At 43.7% G+C, this 26,714-nt stretch overlaps 1 protein-coding gene across 2 annotated transcripts in view; it reads right to left on the minus strand.

Moving 5' to 3' along the window:
- The window catches only part of LOC139763053 (tyrosine-protein kinase receptor-like), a 1,458,433-nt gene that overhangs the window by 573,819 nt on the left and 857,900 nt on the right, over window positions 1–26,714 (minus strand). For both annotated transcript variants that reach the window (XM_071688765.1, XM_071688676.1), the window contains exon 6: window positions 3,135–3,262. In XM_071688765.1, the coding sequence (XP_071544866.1) occupies window positions 3,135–3,262 (128 nt within the window). The remainder of the gene's footprint in view (window positions 1–3,134; window positions 3,263–26,714) is intronic.

Consider the following 26,714-nt stretch of genomic DNA (forward strand, 5'->3'; position numbering starts at 1 on the left):
GCTCGTGTCAACAGCCCACTACACCTTTATATTCTCTGCCACACGGGGAAAATTTGTCCAACCTGGGTGGAGTTTGTGGGCTGGTTTAAGAGCAAGCGTTATTGATCCAGTAGCTCTGGAGTTGGCAAAGATGAGACAAGAGTCACACACTCACACACACACACACACACACACACACACACACACACACAAATAGAGAATTAGAGAGGGAGGGGACGGTAAGAATTTTGTGAATATAAAGGAAGTGTTATGTAGGGTGCCACTAGGAGACATGAAAATGTAGGTTAGAATGGTAGGAAAATACAAGCGTAGTAGGACAGTCTTTAAAGCTTCTACGAGAGTTCCACGTCCCACCACTGGCGAAATGTCAAACCAGTCCACATTGAAAAGCAGAATGGGAATCTTCGCTGTGCGTAACGAAACCAGACCTAAGATTTACCATCACCGACTACTGTCTGAATTTAATATTTCTGAAGAAAAAAAACTGCAAGAAAATTTGCAAATTTTTATATTTCTAAGACAAAGATGGAGGGCTTGCACCATCATGCTCTCATCTCAATTGTGGCAGCGGTCAATATTCCAGGTAAAGATAAACATCACATCGGAATATGTTAATAACAACTGAAGGAGTATGAAATGGCCGGTCTACGATTGGAACTGAGCTGCAGTCATGACCGAGACACTCGTCCATATCAGCCACGACTCAGGACACAGCCTTACGTCAAACCAGCACACCTTAGACAGTAACCTCGGAACAATTTGACATAAATCATGTGCTTCCTAAACTATGGCTTTCTGAGAGAACGCTATAACTGGATCTCTAATTCATACATCTTGATATACGGATATTTCCCTGTTGAGAATAAGATCACAACAGATGCTATATGTACCAAAAACTTCCTTAAAAAAAACTCAGGAATTTGTTGTTTTCTTGGACATGGTGCCTTCCATATGGTGGCTCAGGGACAACATGGGAGGGTGACGTCATCCGTCACATCTTGCATCTGTTTAGAGGAAACGATTAAGCCATTTCATTCACAGTATTTAAACCTCATGGAAGGACACCTGTATACTGCGACCCCAGCAACGCTTGCCATGACCTCTCTCACGTCCAATACCGTTCTGTCTTACCTCCCCTCCCGGCCCAAAGGTCATGTGAGCCTTGGCCACCATCTGGCGTTCGTCGTCCATCCGTTAACTTTTCTCACGATTCAATCGTCACCTGAATTACTGGGATGATCAGAACCAAACTTGGCAGGGAAGGTCCTTCCCCGGGGTCGTCCCTTTGCCTTTTGAAAATTTTAGTCCCCGTTAACTTATCGCTGGCCACACTTCCAGGTGACCGTCTTCACTCAGTATTGAGAACCCGATGAGCCATACAGTCTCCTGTGAACTTCCTTGTTTGATGTGATTTTCGATAGGAATCAACAGTTAGTTTTGGACATACGACACTGCTGTAACTACTCGTGACTTCCATGACAAGTGTGACACTGGACATTTTTGATCAGGTGGTCATCAGCAGGGGGGGGGGGACCTCAAGGACACATGTGAATCTGTGGCCATTTAGTGGGGACCCCGGTCATGTGACCAGAGGTATGCTGTGCTACATGACCGCAGACATATGTAGGTCAACATGGTGTTCGGTCATGTGATCAAAGCTTTGCTCACGATGATTCCATCTCGTGTTCTGGCACATGACTACAGACATAGGCTTGGCCTCACATGGTGTTCTGACACACAGCTTCACACTTCAAATCGTCCTATAAACACTGCTGTTCAACTCTGTCTCTATCTAACCCTGGGTCTCCACATCACCTCGCTCTAACACCTCTTCAGATAATATTCCTCACTTCGTTTGTGTTCTGATTCCTGAGGGTGTAAAGCAAGACGAACTACATTACAGAGGCCAATCAACATGTGCAGTGTGCAGATGCAAAAGACTATTCTACACACAGGAGCGCATACTAACTGTGGGTGGCTGATGATGTGACACAGCCCGCCAGTGGATTCTATGGAAGGCAACTCACACACGGATGGAAACTGAATAACGTGTCACGTCTTTGAATCGTGACTAATTCTATTCTCGTGTGTCTATGTTACATAATTCTACATAGATTTTTCACAAATGTAATTTCACTCTGACAAAGAGGCTTCCAAATGTTATTTTCACTTCGAATTCAAAGATGTCACTTCGTTAAGGGTGGTGCCCTTGTCAAAAGCTTTCGAAAACATATCCATAATTAACGTAAATATATTACCTATACCGTCCTAACGCGGCCTTTACAGTGGAGGATCACATCTCACACCAACTACCATAAAATTCATCATTTACTAGATGAGGCACATGGTACATAAATATCCAAGATAACTCAAAGTAGACAGCTAAAGTATACACCCATTAATACAGTACAACCTCACTGACATGTAATACACATCATTTGGGATACAAAAGTAAGCTAGAACTACGAAAATGATGATAACTCTAGTTTCATTATAAACATTTCACCTTGAATTCACGTGTAAAAAAACCCTGAAAATTAAGTCATATATATATATATATATATATATATATATATATATATATATATATATATATATATATATATATATAATACCCCACTTGTGAAAAGTGATCACGTAGTGCTGTAATTGGGTTACGCGTTTGAAAAAAAAAAAAAAGTGATAAGAAATAGTGCGGAAACCATACCGGTAGATATAAGATATACAATGGCGGTAACTATGTCATGATGAAGTGGGAGATTCAAGACTCAAAATCAAGACAAGAGAATGATACTCGGTGAGGTTTGTGACATATACAATGTGCAGGTTAACCCTGTGTACCAGTAACAAGGGGAGGAGAGAAGAAGTAACAGAAGACAGAATCATTTTGGTTCAGTTATGCCAAAGAGCTAAAGAAAACGGGTGTAATACACAGAAGAAAAGATAAAACATATCTACGATTAATGAGACTTAGAAACAAGTGCAACAAAACAAAAGAAGAAAATGAAGATCGTAAAAAGGCAGTTGATAATCCGAAATTCTCTGTGGACTTGTGACAAGCAAATCACCAATCAATCTCGCACACACAGACAGTAAATAACCTCAAAGACGGACGACATAGTGAGGACACCTACCAAAACAATCCACCAACTTGATGTTGTCGATGGCTACGTGGGTCGGCTTCACGTTGCCAAGGATGACCTCGATGCCCAGTCGGAACGGCCTGGTGATCCTGGCGATGTACGAGGACATCCTCTTCCACCTGAGGGGAAAACAGGTCGTCAGCATAGGTTCAGGTGGTCCATATCATGATGTCACCTAACGCCATGCAATACTGGTATGTTATTGTGACTCTACAACATTACATATTTATGTATCTAACTTAAGTATTAGTAGTAGTAGTAATCATAGTAGTAGTCGTGATCTATATATATTTCTGCTGCAGGATTCTCTTCTCTGGAGGTCCTGCAGCTTTCAGGAAGCCAGCCACGTCCACCTGGCGGATCCATAGGTCAAGATGTGTGGTTGTGCTGTGTGGATGTGTCTGTGGGTTGAGTGCAGGACAGGTCAAGAGTAGATGTTTAAAGTGTTCGTAGTGGATACTAAGAGATGCATCTTCTTGTCCAAAATCAATGCTGGTTAGTGCTTTGTCATACGTGGGGTTTATGTGATACCCATAATGGTATGTGATACTAATTATGGTATGTGACACCTACTGTGGTATGTGACACCTACTGTGGTGTGTGATACCCGTTGTGGTTGGAGATTTTTTTGAGTGGCATTGGTTGGGTTGACCATCTAAGGTTATGGAAAGTTGAAAGTTGAATCTATGTTTGTCAGGGACCAGAGGATGACAGTGAAATTCTGTTTTGAGACAGTCACTGTTCTACGTGAAGTTGTCTTGCGTACTTGTTGCTGCTTGACAAGTGCTATAGTGATGTGAAGTGACCGGGGATCATCGTTATATCCTGGGGAACTCTACTGTAGCACAGCTTGTGGAGGACTCTGGCTTGGCGGACAACTCATCAAGTAAGCTAAACTTCTTCTGTCTTTTGTCTGATATGTTTTGCGTCGGGATGTGTCGGGAAAAAGGATCAAAGACTGTCGTTATCTATTGCCACAACTGCTGTTGAGAGAGAGAGAGAGAGAGAGAGAGAGAGAGAGAGAGAGAGAGAGAGAGAGAGAGAGAGAGAGAGAGAGAAGGGTAATGATAAATTGCAACCATCCAGGATTTGTTATGCGAGGTTTGCGTGCTGTATGGTAGATACTGTAGAAAACTCTCATATGGGTCATTTTTCGAGAGATCTAGATCCTAATGATGAGAGTGATATACAGCGATAGGATGAAAGGGAGTTGAGAGGATTCGAGATGTTTCAGAATGGGTATTATGTTAGTAAGGTTCCAAATGACTGGAATTTTGTTGCATAACCAGAGACGATTGAAAACTAAATCGAAGCCTCTTATGTGAAAGTTTATGTTCTCAGAGCTTATCGTTGGGGCGTTTTCTAATGTTTCAATTGAGGTGTCAGCGAAACTGAACTGCCACATTACTCACCTTCGCACTTAAATCACCCATCACTAATAGCAGGTCTCGCGCACATAAGTAACACTAAACTTGAGTATCATGTTCATAATAACTCCTTCGCGTACGAGGTAAAGGATTCATGTTCACGGTACGTGCGTCACGCTTCATGAAAACACCAGTTTTGGTCTAAAAAGTTTGACGTTTCACTTTGTGATGGATGTGGTCACTAAGAGAAAGAGTAGGAGGATAAGGCTGATAGAGAGGAAGGGAAGAAAGGAAGGAGGTGGAGGAGGAGGAAGAAAAGAAGGAGAAAGAGGAAAAGGAGGAGGAACAAGATGAACATAAAGAGGAGAACAACATTGATGACGACGATGAAGAGGAGGAAGAGTACTTGAGGAATAAGGAAGATGGAAAGAAGCAGAATGAGGATAAGTGGTGGGTAAGAGCAAAAGGATAAGGATAGGCTAAAGAAGGAAGAGAAGTAGTGAAGGAGGAACAGAGGAAGAAAAGGAGGACGTGAACGATGAGAATACGGAAAACAAGAGAATGAGGAAGATAAGGATATGAAGGAGGTTAAGGCAGGAAATAAGCAGAATTAGAAGCTAAGGAAGAATGCAAGAGAAACAGGGTCACCACCCGAAAGAACACCGACTCAGGTGACCGGGACATCACTAGTGATTTCTTCGTCCCCTACAAGGCAAGCAAGCTGGAACCCAACACCCTGCAGGAGGAGGCTGTCTGTCTGCCTGCCTGTACCTCTGGCACACACTGAGGTCGACCAGGTTGCCACGCTCTGACCCGCCACAATAGAGAGGAGGAAAAAGAAAAGGGAAGAGAAAGGATGACTGTGAATTTCACACGAGACACGGCCTCTGAGGTTGATATGCTTGCCTAAAAGGTTCATTCTAACATCTCCTTGTTTCACAAACACGAGGCAGCATTAGACATGATGGACGAATGAGAAGCAAAACTGGACGAACGGAAGAAAGGATAAGAGGAAGAAAGAATGAAAAACAAAAAACGATGATAGCCGAATGAAGATAATTTGAAGGGATGGATGGACAAGGTAGGATATGGACTTAGAAAAGAAAGAATTTATAGACGAACGTCAGACTGGGTGAAAATACGAGCCATGAGAAAAACAGGAATAACCTCCCCTGATCGTCCAGCCCACCGCCCCCCCAGCAAGACATCACATAATTGGTTACACAATCATCAGGATGAAAACAGAAAAAAAAAATAGATAAAAGAGAACATCACATATATCTTTCTTTCGTGAAGTAATGCTAAGGTAAAATTTCGCTCTTCTGAAATCAGTGTCTGGAGTTGACAGATATACTCTTCAAATTCTCTCTCTCTCTCTCTCTCTCTCTCTCTCTCTCTCTCTCTCTCTCTCTCTCTCTCTCTCTCTCTCTCTCTCTCTCTCCTCTTTTTCGGAAAAGGGTCAGATATTTTATACAAGGCAAACACGAGGGTCACCGAAGGTCAGACAAAGGTTAGACTGTTACGCGCGTCCCCTGGACATATTCTTTGAGGCGCAGTTAAAGAGCGACTAACTCTATCGCTGATTGGTAAAAAAAAAAAGAAAAAGAATAATCCTGCAGGCGCTAGCAGCTGCCTGCAGCCACACTAGACCGAGAGTGTTCAACCAGCGTCATTACCGATGGGTAACTCCTGACAGATGGCAGTTTACTGTCTGTGTGATACGGACGCTTAGAAGGTGTGGTCGGTCTCATGTTCAAGTACAAACATGGTCATGCCAGGAGGACGTGCGGTGGGTGTTGCTGAAGTACTTCACACCCAGGGTCAGGGTCAGAAAGACGGGAAGGGAGCAGGTCAGCAGCACATCACACATGGCATATGTGACGTCTACCAACACACTGACTTGCTGCATGTGACTCACTACCCCATTTTAATGCAGATGGGTTCAGTCTCACACCATAGTCCTGATGACAGTTAATAGACTGAAGCAACAGAAGAGTATGGATGGAGAACACAAGCGTCAGAGTTTTCCACATGAAAATTCTGCCTTTCAGAGATGTGAGCAGGTGTTAGCTAGTTGGAAAGACATGATAATGTACAACTCATGCCTTAGCCGTGTATGGAAGGAATGATCAAACGAGCCCATCCTTGAGTTAGCCACACGATAACCAACTGACTCAATGGTTTGTTAAGTATTAAGTGGTCCATGTGATAGAGCGCAGGCGCTCAAAGGAAGTCTCTCTCTCTCTACTCTCACACACTCCGGGACGAGACATCCTGCAAGAACCGCAGTAATATAGAAAAAAGAGAGGAAGAGAATGAACCACTGCCGCAGAGGAAAGCAGCTGTGTCAAGTTTTGAGGCGAGACTGGGAGAGTAACTGGTCGGATCTTCAAACATGACCAAGTGTTGGGAGCAGCATTCACATCAAAGATGAATCAATCCTATGCATAAACGTGGTACCCGTTCAGTGGAGAGAAATCTTTGGCATCATAAAAGTACTCCCAGTTTCTTAAAGGAAGACTTCGCTATTTATATGATGTGGGCTTACTAAGATAAGGTGGATGCCACAGTGATAACAGTTATAACTATTGGTTATGAGTGTTGTAACCAATCAGTTGTTAAATGTGATGGTGAACTTATGAAGACTTTTAAGAAGTTCGGGAAAAACTGACTTTACGAGGCGCTGAAATTACGTAATTAGGTTACGTCCACCCTACTGGGAAATCCTGTTGTAACGAAACGAGACGTATATCAAACAAGAAAAAGATGGAGCAGGGTTGAAACGAGTGAAGGATTGCATTAGGGAGTTGTTAACGTACGAGTGCATTTGGTTTATCACTCGTGAAAGGAAAATGGTTGATAGAGAAAGAAGATAGTAAATAAAGATATCACTGTTGATGGGGTAATAAGGAAAGATTGATCTATCAACAAAGGCGGAAACAGACCGGCCAAAGAGGAGGCTGGAGGTAAGACACGAGAGGTGGGAAAGGACCCAACAGATGGGAGCTGCGAGACAGACTTAACGACCAACTCTGCTCATGTATCAATGACTACACCACACAAGTTCCTTACACATCTCAGGGGCATGATTAAGATGGGAAATAATGACCAATGGGAGTCGAGGAGAGATTCACACACACTAGATATGAAGAATAACGGACTAGAATGGTAACTGGACAGCCGAGAACAGTTACCCTCCTCTGAGATGGGCAGTATCAATCTCATCAGTTTTCTAGGGGGAAGAAAACTAACTTTTAAAGATAGGAGAGAAAAAAAAACGAACAAACAAGAGCACAGGTTCATATGCACACTCCCTCTAAAAACGAAGAGAATTTAGTCCATACGTCCTCCTGGAGAAAGCTCTCTAGAGAGAGAGAGAGAGAGAGAGAGAGAGAGAGAGAGAGAGAGAGAGAGAGAGAGAGAGAGAGAGAGAGAGAGAGAGAGACAGACAGAAGCAGCACGACAGAAACTGTTACAAAGATATTTGGACAAAGACCAAAAAAAAATCTGACTCAGAGTGGAAGAAGAGAAGAGGTGATCACATCTTCCTATGGATAAAGGAACACTTCGCGAGAAAAATTTCTGCATTGATTTTGGGCGGAGATAAAATGTGAATGAGAAATGAGGGAAAGAAGAGATTTCTCAGCTCAGATGCACCAGATCCCTTTCCTGAACAGCCACAGAGAAGGAAGAGCCTGAACTATGGACTGCAGTAAGAGAACAAAATAGCCTTACACAATGAGGGGGATATATATCTCAACAAAACCTCTGCTGTGTTCTCAACAGACACACAGACATCGCTGGAAATGAGGCAGATCTTCCGTATGTTGGTCCACTGAGTGTTTCAAGTAAGAACAATACTGGTGTGTATATGAGGCAGTTAGAAAAGATGGCGCAGTGAATCAGGTTTACGTAAAATCTATCAGGAACGAGTTTTTTTCTTTTTTTCTTTCAGATGTAGCAGGAAGAACTGGAAGCGATAAACAAAATCCAGCTTGTTAAGAGAATGGTTTTGAAGGTCTGTCAGTAGGAGCAGGATGGCTGATAACTGGCACGGGGTTATGAAGAATGCGACCCTCCACGACCATACCAAACATATGTGACGAATCTCCGGTTCTGACACGTGAACTTTAACTACCATTTCTGACATTAGTACACACCTCATTCATGTAGCATTGCTTTACACCTGTCACACGTTACTCAAACCACACACGACCCATATGACCTTTCCATCACATCCAACACATGACACTCACCGCCAAACTTGATCCATGTGACCATGAATCGCCACATCTGATACAAATCCTTCCACCACTGTCTGTGGCACTCGTGTCGGTCAACCATCACACGTGACAAAATTGAACCTCAATCAGCACATCCAACATACGTGGACCTACACCACCTCACATTACAACACTACACATGTGACACACTCCCCCTCCTCCACTCCTATCAAGTATCTTATATATGTGATCCTCTGCATCGAGACCTGACACATATGACCCTCTTCTAAAACACCTTTCGTGTGTGGCGTTACCACGAGACCTGACGCATATGGACGTCCGTCATCCCATCTGAAAGATATGTCCTTCGACCAAGCAATACACAAAACTTCTTTGAGTTTTCATCACATCACAACTTACCATACCTGAAACATGTGATCGAACTCTACACTCGACATAAGTCCACTACCATCACGCCCAACAGATGTGGGTCATCATCACAGTTAGCACATGTTGCCTACCACCAAATGTAGGCTATGTGACCCATCACCACACTCGTCACATGTGACCCATCACCACACTCGTCACATGTGACCCATCACCACACTCGTCACATGTGACCCATCACCACACTCGTCACATGTGACCCATCACCACACTCGTCACATGTGACCCATCACCACACTCGTTACACGTGACCCATCACCACACTCGTCACATGTGACCCATCACCACACTCGTCACATGTGACCCATCACCACCTCGTCACATGTGACCCATCACCACACTCGTCACATGTGACCCATCACCACACTCGTCACATGTGACCCATCACCACACTCGTCACGTGTGACCCATCACTACAGGCCTGACACACGTCACCCATCGTAACACAAGACACTTGTTACTCCACAACCACATCATTAAAACCCTTCCTTACCGAATGTGTCAATGCGTCAATACACTAGTGGCACCTCATCCATATCCAGACAGCACCGTCCTGGAAGACACCTACCAGATTTGTTTACGATATCAAGAGAATGAGGCTACATTAACAGTAACTCTTTCAGCACAACGGTATGACCCTTGAGCACGACAGTATGACCCTTGAGCACGACGGTATGACCCTTGAGCACGACGGTATGACCCTTGAGCACGACGGTATGACCCTTGAGCACGACGGTATGTCCCTTGAGCACGACGGTATGACCCTTGAGCACGACGGTATGACCTTTGAGCACGACGGTATGACCTTTGAGCACGACGGTATGACCTTTGAGCACGACGGTATGACCTTTGAGCACGACGGTATGTCCCTTGAGCACGACGGTATGTCCCTTGAGCACGACGGTATGACCCTTGAGCACGACGGTATGACCTTTGAGCACGACGGTATGACCCTTGAGCACAACGGTATGACCCTTAGGAGCAATGGTATGACCCTTGAGAATCATCAGGTCGAAGGCCAGGCCAGGTCATACCTATTGGATGTCAGCTGGTTGTGCTGTTACACAAAGGTATCGGAATACCAATGTCACTATCACATCACGACATCATATTCCAACCCACACACTATCACCACCTCACCAATCAGAACACTTGACCCTCACATCAAATCATCACCAAAGTATCACTCCAGAACGACGTATCTACACAGTAACAAGGTCACATTTCCCAGCCGTGCCACGCCACTGACACGTAATAACCCCATCATAAGTACCATGAGAGAGAGAGAGAGAGAGAGAGAGAGAGAGAGAGAGAGAGAGAGAGAGAGAGAGAGAGAGAGAGAGAGAGAGAGAGAGAGAGAGAGAGAGATTCATTCCTTGTTCCTATGAAGCACATGAATGTCCCACGGTAAACGGAAAGTAGGTCAAACGAATGACAGAACCGGGCGACTCAAAACATCTTCCACACGGTTGAGGAACATTAACTCTCTGTTCTCGAATTCCAGCCCACATGACTCAGATTCCTGTAGATCTATCATCCCCATAATGCTGTTAAGTCTACCTCCCTCTTATCCTTGCTAATCCGATTTATCATCCGTCAGTGTTCCACTTTCCGAAGCCTGTGAAAAATTCTCCCGTCTAACTTAACTGTCCCAGCCATGTATCATCGGACTCGCTGGAGCGTTATGGAGGAGTATAATATCATTTACCTCTTCATGACTTGATCAGTGTTGTGAATGAGCATAAGATCATACATAATCATTCATCACTTCATAATGTTGCGTGAAAGTCATTAACTTCCATAACATTATGGAAAACATTAGAGGCAGACACACACACACACACACACACACACACACTGTGTACATATTTGAAAGGCAGCGACACTCACACTGTGTACATATGAGAAATGGTGACACTCACACCATGTGGTACACATGAGACACTGACACCCACGATTTGTACATACAAGAGGCACCAACACTCACACTGTGTACATTTAACATGAGGCACTAACACTGTGTACCTTTAACATTAGACACAAACACTCACCTGGTGTACATTTAACACAAGGCACTAACACTCACCCTGTGTACATTTAACATGAGACACTAACACTGTGTACCTTTAACATTAGACACAAACACTCACACTGTGTACATTTAACTCGAGGCACTAACACTCACCTTGTGTACATTCAACATGAGACACAAACACTCACCCTGTGTACATTATACAAGAGACAATGACACTCACACTGTGTACATATACAAGATTTAACACAAGGCACTAACACTCACCCTGTGTACATTTAACATGAGACACTAACACGTCAGTCACCCTGTGTACATATATGAGATCTAGTGTTACTCACTGTGTACATGGAGGACACGCAGTGACAACTTTACCACAGCATTAGGTAGACAAACACAGATGCTACACTAAGAATTTCAATCTCAAAATCTCTCGTAAAATCAAAGAGTTGTGCCACATAAGGCACTTAACCCCTCACTGTATTTTAGGTACACATGCAGAACGTGTCAAAGAGGCGACAGGACCCTAAGCTGGGAGGAGAATTAAGCTGTTAAAAAAAAAAAAAAACCCACATTATTATTCTCTGGAAACCATTAGGTCAAGGTTAGATCAGTTTCTCGACGGGGTTCGAGCATGGATCACCTGCATTTTGTAAGCAGACGTTGTCGTACAGGATCTCAAAAATTTAGATGTATGAATGATGGCATCTTAGAGTGAGACAGCCACACACCTCAGCATACGGCGCTGTTCTGATTCTTAAGCGTTCACTGTTCATCCTGAACTCGGGTTTAAAAACTACATCAGTGACTATCACCATATGCACTTGGCGTCGTTGTACGTAAAAGAAAAATCATTAGATTTTCGGTTGTATGCCATCGGCATCTGTGTGTCTGACGACAAATTCGCCAGGCGACTGTAAACATTCAAAGTCTCTGTTTATTAGTAGTACCCACTAATTCTCTCAACTCTCGTTTCCCAACGAATAGAGAGAGAGAGAGAGAGAGAGAGAGAGAGAGAGAGAGAGAGAGAGAGAGCCAACTTTTTCCCCACACGACTCTCATAACCTAATGATGTGAAAATGGCGAGTCTAATTTTCTCTGCTCCTATTTCCCCACGGGGGGGCAAGAACACCACTTCAGTACAGTCAGTCATTAAAAAGTTTACTCGAAAAAGTTTGAGTGTCCCGACCTTTATCATGCGCCAAGGTGATGCATCCATTTGACAGAAAAGTTACCATTTACGACTGCCCCCCCTTTTTTTTTTTTGCCAGTCAGTTACTACAAAATTAAGGTCACAAAACTACCGCAGTACCATCAGTCTGAGCGGTGTAAACAGGAGGATAATGTGACAGGTATCTACCAGTTAGCAGTACCTCAATCGAGCAGTTAAGCTGTGATACTTTCATGGAATAAAGCCATACAGACTTCAACAGTGCTAGCTGGAAAGGATGGGTCATTAGCCTTCTCATCCAAGAGGCTGTTTTCATCCACAAGTGACCGAGCTGTTATATGGTGTTCACGTAACACAGAGAAAGGATATCGTAAAGAGATGTTGTTCTATGTACAAGGTCTATCAGTCACGATGTAGTTATCAACATGCATGAATGATAGTTATCGCACGACATCAAAGAGGGAGTAGTTTCATGCACGCAGGAATAGTTCGTGCACGGCCATTTGCATAATGTTAAACAAGGTTAAGATCGAAAGATAAGCTTCAAAAGGAACTCATCCTTCATTCTCTGTTACGTACACATCCAACAGGCGTCACCATGTTATCAAGACCTTCAACAGCCACCAAAACAAAACAAGAAACTAAGTTCTTCTACTTTCTTCCTCTGGAGCGGCGGACTTCTAGTTGGAATGAGATATCACCACAGTTTGAGCATAGTGTATCACCTACAGTTTAGACGTAGATGTTTAGCAGACCAATGCTTCTGAATGTTTCTCAAAGCAAAATCCAGAAAGGCAATTCAATCTTATCTTGACAATGTGACACAAAGCGCCATTCTGATGCCTCGCACGTGTTCACATGAAGTCATGTGAAATCTGCTGGAATTATTACTCTCATCACTTATAAAGATATCATCATACAAGTCTGTATCTTCACCAAAACGTAGTCGAGTTCTTTCAGTGCATCCTAGACACTGACAATAACGTAGTTGCGTTGCTTCATGTCACTCCAGATACTGACAACAATAGAGTTGCGTTCCTTCATATCGCCCTGGACACTGACAACACCGTAGCTATGTTCCTTCATACCTCTCTGGACTTTGACAACAACGCAGTTGCTTTCCTTCATACCAGCCTAAACCTTAGCAACAAAGCCTAGACCACGAAGAAGCCAAATGAAAGCATTACTTTACGACATCTAATATTTAACCTCTGCTCGTAACAGTCAAGTTAATCATTTACATGATACATATGCTCCTTAAAACCAAACAAGCGCTGCTGATTAATCAACTGATTTTAGAATTCATTAAACAATGTGCAGCAGATTTGACGTTATATAAGAAAGCTTACATTTCATAATTAATGATTCACTGGTAATCGGTGTGACATCTTGATTAATCTGGCGCTGAAATAACCAGTTACTTATATTCGAAACTTCTTCATTATCTGAGCATACAGAGACACCAGAAATCATTCATTGTGTCAAGTTACAGAAAACTATATACATGAACTCGAAAGATTTTCAGTTATTTCACCCTCAGAAATTTTCTTAATATATCTCTCAGTAGCAAATATAATCTAAAGCCTTTTGAATTTCAAATAATTCGTTGGCTAAGCAACCGATAGTTTAAAAAGTTATCTACATGACTGACTAACAGTATGAAGCAACTGGGAAGCAATCAATCACTTTTTAATACATTTTGGGTTCCATTTATTGGTTACTTAGGAAAAAGTTTTCCTTTCGAAGAAAATAATCGGCATTCATTTTTCCGGTAACGATCACTTTAATGTCAAGTGGGTTAGGGTCATCATGCAAGCCTTTGGTAGTGTTCAACGAGTTTCCAGAACTTGCTTGGCACATTCGCTTGTGCAAGCATTACAGTTTGGCAGGCGTCTGACAACAATAATGACCATACTTGGTGGTAACTGCCGAGTCTGCTGCTGCATCAGAGCAGCAACAAATCCATCCCATTTGTAGGTTCCTCCGCTGCATGCCAAGAGAGGCTTGGCATCCAGCCAGCACCCCAAACCCTGGAAAAACGTGACCTGCACAACGAACACTGCATGTAGTTGAAGATCTGACGTTAGGCTTGGCAGAGAACGTCAGCCAGCAACACTTCTTCATAGGAATGTCAAAGAACTAAGTAAAGACGAATATGGCCGATACAACTTTCGTGATGGGTGTTGGGTAAAGCCCTCGGGACCAGTGTTGGGTAAAGCCCTCGGGACCATCATAACCTGAAACAGGGAGGGGGGTTCGAGCCCGCGCCCCCCAGTAGTAGTAAGTCAGGATGTAGCTAGCGAGCGTGACGACGATGCCTCATAAAGGTTACGGAGGAGGAGGAGGAGGATAACCGAACAAACGCTAAGAATATTCCCAGCCTCTCCACTAGTGTCGGAGAACACGCTCATGGTAAGAGACTTAAGGAAACTGGCTACGTACTGACGCTCTGAGTGTTAATTTACATGGCGGTTTGACTAGTCGTAGAAACTAAATATTATGATGATTTAGTTTTTATAAGGGTAACAACTTTGTGGGTGATCCTATCGAAGGCTTTGGACATCTTATACCCTTTTCCTTAAGAAAAGGAACTTCCTTCGAATAACTCTATCACTCTTGTAATACTGTAGTATCGATTATATTCCATCTTTCTTTTGACATTGTACTCCTCTACTGGGATAAGATTTTGAAACAAAATAGTTGTTTTTAGTTTACTAAAAATTGGATCACTTTCTCTCGAAATATATTCTTCCTGTTCCTAGTACATTTGAATTGACCACAGATGTCTGGACTTTTACCTGGTCAGGAAACCAAAAATGGCGTTAGAGTAAAAATCTTTCACATCTTCGCCAACTGTCTTTGCATATGTAGCGCTACGCATCCAGTATACGACACTTGTTATCTTACTCTTAAAATCTTATGTTACTCTTAAACACTTGTTATGTCACTCTTAAATACTTATGTTACTCTTACACCCATTTTTATGCTACTCAAATACTTATGTTACTCTTAAACACTTGTGTTACTCTTAAACACGACACTTATGTTACTCTAAATCAGTTCTGACATAATACAAAAATCTATAATCCTGCGATTCTTGCAGACAAGGCATGCTTAGTGGAGTACGTAACATTATTCACAAATATTAGTGAAACGTTCACTCTTCAGCCCTCTAAGATAGTGTGAGGTACCAGCTACTGAAAAACTTTGGAAGTAGCCGAGAGGTTCCTTGGTGTTAGCCTCAGATCAAGGGAAAAAAAGGTTTGCTTATGAAGTTGCCCAGTTCCATGTGGAGCGCCGCGAAGACAGGTTGTCCTCCACTGTATGACAGAATGAGTACCAGCTCGCTTGACAACTGACACGCAGGCGAGTGGAGAAGATATGCTGGAAAGGGTTTAGCTAAGGCATTTCGCTTTTTTAATTGGTCATCGTCTCGCATAAATGTACGCGCTGTCTGAACTCCGGCTAGCTTTATCCTAAGAGTTCCTTACCTTTCGCCACACAATCATGAATACTAGGGAGGACTATACCATGAAATACTACATCATGAGAGACCACAGGGGACACTCACTCTTCGTCGGTGTGAGTCGTGTGGCGGCCACTGATCAGACAATCACTGAAGACTCTGGCATCGCTTCGAGCTATAAAGAGGGTCGTAGCTAAACTGTGAACGTGAAGCTGGACAAATACTGTGACATGAGTGAGGAAACGCTGAGAGGGAGGGAGTGGCTGTGTCTTCTGTATGACGCGTTAACTTTCTACTACCTTCTGACTGGAAAAGAGACTTTGTCCCTCTCATCTGGAAAATCACGAGAAAGCCCAGAAGTCTGGACCGCACCAACCACAGACGTGTTCCGTGACCCTCTGTACCATGTTCCGTGACCCTCTGTACCATGTTCCGTGACCCTCTGTACCATGTTCCGTGACCCTCTGTGACGCTGTCATCTGTGCAGTCATAAAAGTTTACGAAGACAAAGTCGAATGGAAGTTCAATAAACAAGGCATAAGTATGGAGGTAAGACAAGACATAGATATGTAGGTTATCAGGACTAGATAGTGAGGACGGAGTTCAGAGAACTAGAAATAAAGGGCATGGTTGTAGACCTAGCAGCAGTAGCGAAAGCAGTGTATACATGGTAGTTGTGGACGGGTTGGCCAGCTGACCATACTGGAGGGGTTGTACTCATGGTGCGTGGGAGTGGTGGAAGGTCTGGTAGTAAAGGGAGGAGGGGTCATTATGGTTGTACATTGGTATAAGAGTAGTGGAGAACTGTACGCTGTAATGAGTTGGTTGCAAGTCTCGCCCTACAAGAAGAGTTGTGAGCCTAGAAGTGCAGGAAGAGCTGTAGGCCTAACAGAAGTAGAGGGTTATGAGCTGTGCCAGCGACGAGTGTCTGGGTAAACATTAAATCATCCTCGTCGTCTTAACGTCAGATAAAAAAATCCTTTATTTCATTTCAGTCGTCTTTATTTCACTTTTTTTCTACCCTGACCGTTTTATACCAGTTAAGATGTCTGGGCTTTCATGTAAACTACCTAAAGGCAAAGAACAGATTCCTCGATCCTGCAATACAGTTTTAAAGTGATACAATATTTTAAAGACTAAGGTTATAACTGGTATCATATAGAGTATATAAAATGAGCTGAAGATACTGTCAATCTATACAGCACGAACTTCTGGAGAGTAAAGCGAACAGATAAGCGTTTGGCCTCGATGATGGCTTCAAGTTCTTTAATATTCTACGAGAGAGAGAGAGAGAGAGAGAGAGAGAGAGAGAGAGAGAGAGAGAGAGAGAGAGAGAGAATGATACCTAGGGGTCTTATCATTATGCTTAGGGAGTGGTAGAGTCGTGCTCAAGGGTCGTACCCTCATGTTGAAGGGGGGGTGTCGTTGCATCAGTTCGACTCGCTGTATATATAGGTCGAACCGTCGTGCTCAAGGGTTCACATCAGAACCGGAAAGGGTGTGCAATTCGAGCGATATCGTCACCAGTGTCATGGACGTTAATCATGGTGTTGAGAGGCGTGGGAATCACAGCACAATATGTACTTCACATGTCTACTTCCGTGCTTACAGTGTACTCGAGGAAAATATGTGAAATTCTCTAATGACCAGCTGAGCGATGATGCAAATGCCTCACCATACGAATCTCTGCTTCCGTGGAGGAGAACAACAAGAGTGTCTGAAATTTGCAAAACTCCTTCCAATACCATACGCTTTTCAGTTTGAGGTACGTGGGAAAGACAGATAACAAAGGACCTGAAGAAGTCAATCTCTTGGGGCACAGTAATGGTAGGTTGAATTCCTCATTACCGTACACAGACGGAGAGAGAGAGAGAGAGAGAGAGAGAGAGAGAGGAGGGTAAAGTAGAGGGTTCCTTCCCACCTACAGGTCGGAGGTAACCAGAATAGGAACTGGAGGGCCATTCTCGGCTGCCACAATAACACCGAACACACGCGATGTTGCTTACACACAGGTTACTATCCCTACACACGTGACTCAGGTTTACGCACGCACCCACGTCAACACCAACAGGTTTTCTAGTCTCTGGTCTATCGACAAATTTATTCCAACTGAAAAAAAAAAGAATCATTCTTCATCAAGTACATCGTATCCCAGCCTCAGGCATGCACACGCACCAGCAACATACGATACGAGCATACCTCCCATCAGGCCGGAGGTAATACCAGGAGACGAATGTGTTACCGATACAGACATCTGTCTCCCGGATCCCCCAGTACCTGTCAATGTGTCGCACCGACGGCTCAACCCGCCACCTCCCCAGACGGTACTTAGGAATGAATTGCAGCTGGCGCCGAGAACTTCGTTGGCGAGACCTTGAGCGGCGGACGAAAACTGCTGCCTTTCATTTAAGGGTCATGTTAGTCAAGTGTCCTGCAACACACACACACACACACACACACACACATATACACACACACACACACGCACGCACACATACACACTATATACATTAGCGTTCATATGAGGCCTTTCCTTCGTCTGTTTCTGCCGCTAACACGGGAAACAACGAGCAAACAAATAAATAAATACTTTCAAAATAAGTAAACACGCTTTTGGTATATTAAAAGAAAAATCAAATGATATCTGACGTCTATGATCGTACAAGATGGAATCTCAGAGATATATGTCAACATCTCTGTCAAATCTTAACCAAGAATGCAAACACCACGAGTCAGGACACTTTACTCACGCGTCGGTAATAACTCTCACGACCTCACACTGTCTCCTATTTTCGGACTCTCATTAATCTCACCAATACGAGTACCCAAAAATAACTACGAAATGAAGTATAATCAACCAGCCTGCTGCGCTATATGAAGATATGTCTGATACTAGGTTAGTGAATTGTGGCCATTCTTCAGGGACTTGCGTGACTACGCTACACTTGGATCACATACGAAGATACGAGTGCGGGAGACTGTCACTCCCAGACGCTAAAACACTACCCGCTTCTGGCCCACCAGTAGCAGCAACACGCACCTCACTAGGATCATCAAGTGTTGTGCTCGAGTGTCTGCGCCCCGTCCAGGGGTGAGGTCAATGAGGGTTTGTCCAACGATGATGGATAACAGCGTCACGTGACGATCAACTACGATTATGATGGTGTCCTCTCGACTCAGGGGGACCCTGGTCTGGTGTGACTCTTGGGGGGTGCCCTGGCCTTCCCTGGTATGTCGTGACTCTAGGGGGGTGTGTGGCTTGGTCTGGCGTGACTCTGGAGGGTGGCCTGGCCTAGCCTGGTCTGATGTGACTCTGGGGTGCCTGGCTTACCCTAGTCTAGGGTGACTCTGGGGGTGCCCTAGTCTGGCCTCACCTGGTCTGTCGTGACTCTGGGGGATGGGCTGGTCTGCCCTGGTCTGGCGCGGCCCGTAGTCTGGCCTCACCTGGTCTGTCGTGACTCTGGGGGATGGCCTGGTCTGCCCTGGTCTGGCGTGGCCCGTAGTCTGGCCTCACCTGGTCTGTCGTGACTCTGGGGGATGGCCTGGTCTGGCGCGGCCCGCGGACCTGTGTGCTCACGCACTAATAACACCAGACATGCAGAGGGTTTGTTATGTGATTTGTGACTACAACCATTTTGAAGTTATTTCTGGCAGGAATACTTCAGCTGGAATACAATGATGTTTATCACCGCCCTGAGCACCTAAGGGATTGAGAACGACTTTACGACCCCTGAGCGCTTCAGTACGACCCGTGATCACAAGCTATGTGACGCTTGAGCACGACGGTACGACCCCTGAATATGGTGTTGTTATCTATGATGTGACCCCCAAAGGGTAGTTTATACGCCCTGGTTCATACCTAAGGGTCGTACAGTCACGCTCAGGCATTGCATAGCTCGTGATCATTGGTCGTATAGGTCGTGATCCAGGGTCGTACCATAGTCCTTGATCTAGGGTTTATGGTACTCAAAGTAGAATCCAATTAGGATAACTACTCACCATCAAAAGCGTATAACAAAGCTTTGGTTTTAAGGGCTGAAAGTCTAGTAATAATAACCAGAAAGTGACGGGACGACTTGACGTTCTTCTGTATCCAGCTAAGCAAAACGTCTGGTTGTGAACCTGCAGACTGGTTCATGCTCCCTTCACCTGACGGTCCTCGTGTTATTTCATCTATATACCGCAAATCCTCGATGCTTTCTTTTGCATAGACTTATTCACAACACATACACACACACACACACACACACGTAGAGACATACGCTCATGCCTCCTCGTGTTCAAAGCGTTCACCGATTTTTAAAAACAACTCCAAAAAACTATTGTGTCGGTGAAATTCTGACATCTGTATCGTTAGGGGGTCTAATTTCTTCATCCTCGCCATTTCTGTAATCACGTGAAGTAGATGGCGTCATTTACATACCTCATTCGCAGAGGAATTTCTTGGATATTTCAACGTAAATTGGAACAATCATCCAGCTGGAACATATCATTAACCTCAGGAAAGAACGCGTAATGCCACCGTGTCATAAGTGATTTAAAGGCTTTTATCTTTATATCAAAGGTTCCAACAGCAGACAGATGTCCTACTTAAGGTCAGGACGTAAATAAAATACACACACACACACACACACACACACACACACACACACACACACACACACACAAATATATGGATGGAAAAAAAGAGAAAAGGAAAATATCTATCTGGGATTTTTTTGAGGAAGTGGATTTTTAGACTCTCGTCTTTTAGAAAAGGAAGATCAGGGTCGTTCAGAATGATGTGAGTAAATACTGGTTTCCAAAGCTTAGCGGTGTAGGAAAAGAAGCAAATATATCAATGCACTGTACTGCTATCTATACTCTCGACCAATCTATCGCATGACATATGATGCAGCTAACAACACAACATCGGCTATGTACACGAGCTGTGGGAACTTCCATATTCTCTCTCGAGGGTCATCGCGCCACAGACACCCAACCTCACACTCACTTCAGACACCACAAAGTCAGTTGATCAGAAAATAAAGTCATTTATCAAGTCTCCATCTTCTTTTCTCATATAAAGATATATTTTCTATAAGAGTCGATTAAGTTAGTACGAGAGACAATGTATTAGTTCCTCGAACACAGCAGTACGACACTTGACTACGACGCTACGACCATTGAGCATGACGTACGACCTTTGAGAACAACGGTACGACTCTTGGCTGGCACAACATTTGATGCGACTCCTAAAGGTTCGGGCAACTATACTCAAGGTCGTATCGTAGTGTTCAAGGGTGATGTCGTCATGCTCAAGGGTCGTACCCTCGTGTTCAAGGGTCGTACCCTCGTGTTCACGGGTCGTAACCTCGTGTTCACGGGTCGTAACCTCGTGTTCACGGGTCGTAACCTCGTGTTCACGGGTCGTAACCTCGTGTTCAAGGGTCGTAACCTCGTGTTCAAGGGTCGTAACCTCGTGTTCAAGGGTCGTAACCTCGTCTTCACGGGTCGTAACATCGTGTTCACGGGTCGTAACCTCGTGTTCAAGGGTCGTAACCTCGTGTTCACGGGTCGTAACCTCGCGTCTGCAGGAAGAATACCACAATGTTCCACCTGCCTCCTCCGCCAGGCCAACAGCGGAAGACCAGACGTATCTAGCGATTCTCCTTCCCAATATCTCACCAGGAAATCTGAAGCGAAGCACATTCTAAATATAACGTTGCGCTCTCTGGTAATATGGCGCGTCAACGACGAACTATTCCACCTAACTTCGTGAACTGATTTACTGGAATACTGTACCAGTTACGATTGCCAGAATGTTTAATGCCAACACGAACTGTACCACTGTATCCAAACTGTATCCAAAAATATCAATACAGGACGTAAAGTCACGCCACGAAAGAGAGACTTTGAATACGTATCATTTCTTATGACGTCTTTTCCTCACCTTCGCCGTAGACAGTAATGCCTGAAGAGTCAATCTTTCGTCTAATAAAACACTACGATCATCTTAACTGATCATCTATCATCATCAATATCTATTATCAACTAAGATGATTTGATCAACTTGCATGAAGTCAGTCATCTGTTTCAATCCTTCTTGTAGCAGATGTTGTACCTGGACATCATCATTCCAACCATATAGCCTCTTTTATTGATCTATAACACCGTAGTGAATGGATGTCTGTCGCTCTGCAATAAAACCGAATGACGCGGGTTCGGTTTTCGGATGATGCCAGACGGGATGACGTAACATGTCAACGTCATTCCTTCCTTCTGGCCCATGGTAATGCACGGTCCATGAAAGTGCCAGACGGTGACCATGATGGTCACATTATCCCGTAACCACCACAATGATATGAAGGGACGACCACTCGGATCACTTACGATACAGCCCTTGAACACGACGGTACAAACCCTTCAGTATGATAACCTGGCTTTTGACCCGAGGTTAAAGGCCTTGACCCAAGGTTCAGGGATAGGCTACCTCAGCCAAGAGTCGTGCCATCGTTCACAAGGGTCGCTCCACCGTACTCGAGGGGTTAAGTAAAGAATGGGGGGAGAGGGAGAGGGCATCTATATCTAAGAGATACTCTCAACTCCATATTCATCAGTACTCATACATGTAATCTACTGGGCATTCTCCCTACGTTCGTTCGAGTGAGTACTGCCATCATCAGTGAATGGTTTACGGATATAGAATGAAATGTATGATTTGACTTCTCAGCTCGACTGATAAAAATTCACTGCCGTACATCATGGCTAGTCTCTACAGCACACACTTGGCTAAGAATAAATTCTTTTTCTCAAAACTAGAAAACTTGGAATATGATTATGTATACATATATTTCTTATACATGAAACATTCATTCACAGCAGGTGCTAGGAAAGTATAGGAAAATATGTAAAATGTTGTATTACATATCTTTATCATGAATGATATGTTAAAGGGTTGAAGACTCTAGGGATAGTTTTTTGTTTCTTTTTTTGTGCGTGTGTGTGTGTGTGCAACAAAACACGTCCAAATAGATTCAGTTCTCAGAATAGCAATGTGAACCAAACCATATTGTTAATATATACGTCGTTCATCATACACTAGGACGATCCAGGCACTAGATAAGATTCTATATTCTCCAGATCCTATATTCTAGATCCTATATTCTCCTAGTCCTCCACTCTTGTCTCTAAGATAAAGAACTTTAGTTCATGATCAGATCTGTGGTTATCTAAGGTCGTAATGTGATGATGATATGTTATCAAAGGGAAGGGTCGTTCTGTGAAGAGATAGATTTCCAGATACCCGAGAGAGGAGTCGTACTGTGTTGATATGTTCATATACCTAAAGGAAGAGTTCGAGCTGTGTGTAGCTGTTCACATAACGAAGGGAAGGGGTTGTAACGAGTGCAAATGTTCAGGTACCTAAGGGAAGGGTTTCACGCTGTGTATACCTATTTAGATAACTAATGGAAGGTGTCGTAATGGGTGAAGATGTCCAGATACCAGAGGGAAGGCGTAGTCTTATGTCGTGACGTTTAGTTATCTAAGAACAGGGTCGTACCTTGCGTAGATTTTCTAACACCAAAAGGGAAGTGTCGTGTTGAGTGGTGATGCTTGGTTAACGGAGGGAGGGAGAGGTCGTACCGAGATGTTCACATACTGGGGGAACGGGTCAAATTGTAAATTTATCTGTAGCAGAGGTCGTGATCGCTCATAAGGTGGCCTGAGTGAGTTAGTGTGAGTATATGCAGTGTGAGGTGGGACGTGTTTCTAGGTAAGCAACACTTTGATGTGGTTCGATGGCAATTCATTTCATACCCGATGCGTTAATTATTTAGCTCCTCACCGTAAAATCACCTGAGAGATAAGTCATTAATTGTGGATGTCTAGCCCTCCATGGCGAGGGATGTCTCAAATGTTTATCAAACGTGCAAATGTTTAGTCAGAGCTGGAGACCCGTGTCCTGACGCCTTATTTATTAGTCCAATTCTTATGTCAACCGCTTACGTTTGGCAAGTATAAGAAGGAAGGGGGTCCAGTGAAAATGGTCTGTGGTAAATCTACGTACAGATGGTTTATGAATATTTCTATTAAGATGTTTCAATAAAATGTTTATTTCAAGAAACTGACAGTGAAGGTTTTGTAAACTCTGGTAAGGTTTGGGAGCATGTGTGGGTGTCGGTGTGTGTGTGTGTGAGTGTGTATGTCACCTGCGCCAGACTCTTCTGTAAACAAACATTTCATCCAGGTGTGGCAACCCGACGACTCGTTGGTAAACACGGGAGGTGATGATGGCTGGAACGCTTATCATAAAGCTGACATAAAAGGAGTTTCCAGATGTTTTTGTACATAGACGTCAGGCTCGAATCTAACGTTCGACGAACCGTAACGTTTAAAGAACACTGAACCGTAACGTTCAATGTACATTGAACCGTAACGTTTAATGTACGTTGAACCGTAACGTTTAAAGTACGTTGAACCGTAACGTTTAATGTACGCTAACCCGTAACGTTTAATGTACGCTGACCCGTAACGTTTAAAGTACGCTAACCCGTAACGTTTAATATACGTTGAAACGTAACGTTTAATGGTTCGCCTCGTGATGGTCGTTTGGAAATCACCAGTTCATTAAGAACGATCGTACGCCAGGCAGTCTTGTGTGGCAACGTGCATCACTCACTCAGAACCAGTGGATATAAACTCTCGTACACACTACATCAGACTGTCACAGGTTGTCACACCTCTGACGGCACGAATCACTCATTCGCTTGGTCATTTCGCCTCTAGGCCTCTCGACTGCCAGGATCATAGAGGCCCCAAAACATCATTCTATAACCATCAGTCCAAAAAAAAAAAGAAATGAACTTCAAGTCCGGGTGAAGATAATTCTATGACCACACACACACACTCTAGAACGCGTATGGTCCTGGATCACTCATACAAGGAAGGTCTTACGTCACCAGATCTCTACGGTTACACAAGTTTCTCGTCTGATCAACCTTTAATACGAAGCCTACGTGAGGCAACCTGTCTTTTAGCCAAAAAAAACATACATGATCAAGAATGTACGATGACACTAGTGATTTTGCCAAATACAATCGTTACCAAGTTTGTGAGGCAACACCCATCACTCAACCTAAAAGAAAATTCACAGATTACCAAGTGTGAATAAACAGAAACATCTACCACTAGGTCTGTATGGCAAGTTTTCAACCCTCAGCTACATACGACAATACATCATGAGATCAGTCCCACGACACATCACTCACCCAATCAGGATCACGAACCCACCCACACAGTCCTGCGTGTAGAAACAATAGCCATTTAGCCAAACAAGAACAGGAACACACTGGGTCTCTCGTCCAAGCACAACCAGTGTCACCACGCCTGGTTGACGACCCTCGTGTGTCAGCCAGACAAAGCCACAGGTCACTCAGTCACACACAGGATCACGATGCTGCCAGGTCAGCGTCACCAAGTCATCCAGAGCCACACTGACCAGGTCATACATAAAGACGAACATCTATAGCATAATTCCTTCGTACTAAATACCCTGATTAAACTAACGACAAAGCGGTTGTTGTATCAGGTTGGCTAAAAAGCAAAGTTTGGAATAATTGTATCGACTGCCATTTCACAGTAAGAGTGACGTAACCATTTGTCTGGTTAACCCCTTGAGCACGAGGGTAACGCCCTTGAGCATGATGGCGTGACCTCTGACCTCGGCATCATGGGTAAGGGTTGTACCTTCGTGGTGAAGGCTCGTACCGCCGTGCTCTATAAACATTAAGGATAATCGTACGCCGAAGATGTAAACAGTAATAAGCTGGGATACGTAAGCACACAGTAAATCAACGCTAGTCACAGTTCTGTTTTTATAGCTCACCTCCTTGCTTATAATACTAGATCGTTACAGGCAAGTTACATATATACATATACTGTATATATATATATATATATATATATATATATATATATATATATATATATATATATATATATATATATATATATATATGACAGTATAATCTACATAAGAGTTGGTCATTTCTAGCTTCAGAATCCTGCGGTAGACTGAAGCCCTATAATCAACTATTACATGGGAGTGTTATTTCTCACGTCATCCATAATCATACTCTCTGCAAGAGAAGACCAAACGATCATACTTGCAAGGCATAGATAACATGCGCAACCACCAAGCAAAGTCGTCTCAAGATGAATAACATAAGACGTTCTGGAAGAGATGGTGTTGAGGTGACGGATAGCACCAAGCAAGACCAGAAGGTCATATCGGGGCCGAGTGGGGTTACCTTGAGGGCGTGTGACGCGTCACCACCCTACCCTCGGTGATTGCCCTGATGAAAACGTCTACTTGGAGGATAACAATACTGTACACCGTATTGTAAGCCTGGGGGGTTAGCAGACGATACTTAACTGGTTAATGCCTTCGAGTTCAAATTCGTTACCTTACGAATCGGCGTGTGTGAGATACCGTTCCTTATGTAACGAATCACTAACTGAAAGTTAACATTTATCATCTCACTAATCCCTAATCTGGGAGTTAACATTCACTACCTCACGAATCACAGCGTGGGAGTTGCCATTCGTTACCTTATGATCACTCAGAGAGTTTATCTACGTCACCATGAGGATCAGAGGTCAAAACAGCACCTTACACATCACTTGTTACGAGACGTTACGAACGACTGCCTAATGACAGGTGTTAGGAAGCGCCATGCAACACATCAGAACTGAAGGGTCAACATACAGTATATTGGACTGATGCTTGGCTTAGTAAAGCAGACGACGATACCTTATAGAAAAAAGACAAAAAAACATACAATAACGTGAAGATACAGTACTTCGAGGCATAATACTAAAGA

This window comes from Panulirus ornatus, chromosome 1 (genome assembly GCF_036320965.1).
Source record: "Panulirus ornatus isolate Po-2019 chromosome 1, ASM3632096v1, whole genome shotgun sequence".
NCBI classification, from domain to species: Eukaryota; Metazoa; Arthropoda; class Malacostraca; order Decapoda; family Palinuridae; genus Panulirus; species Panulirus ornatus.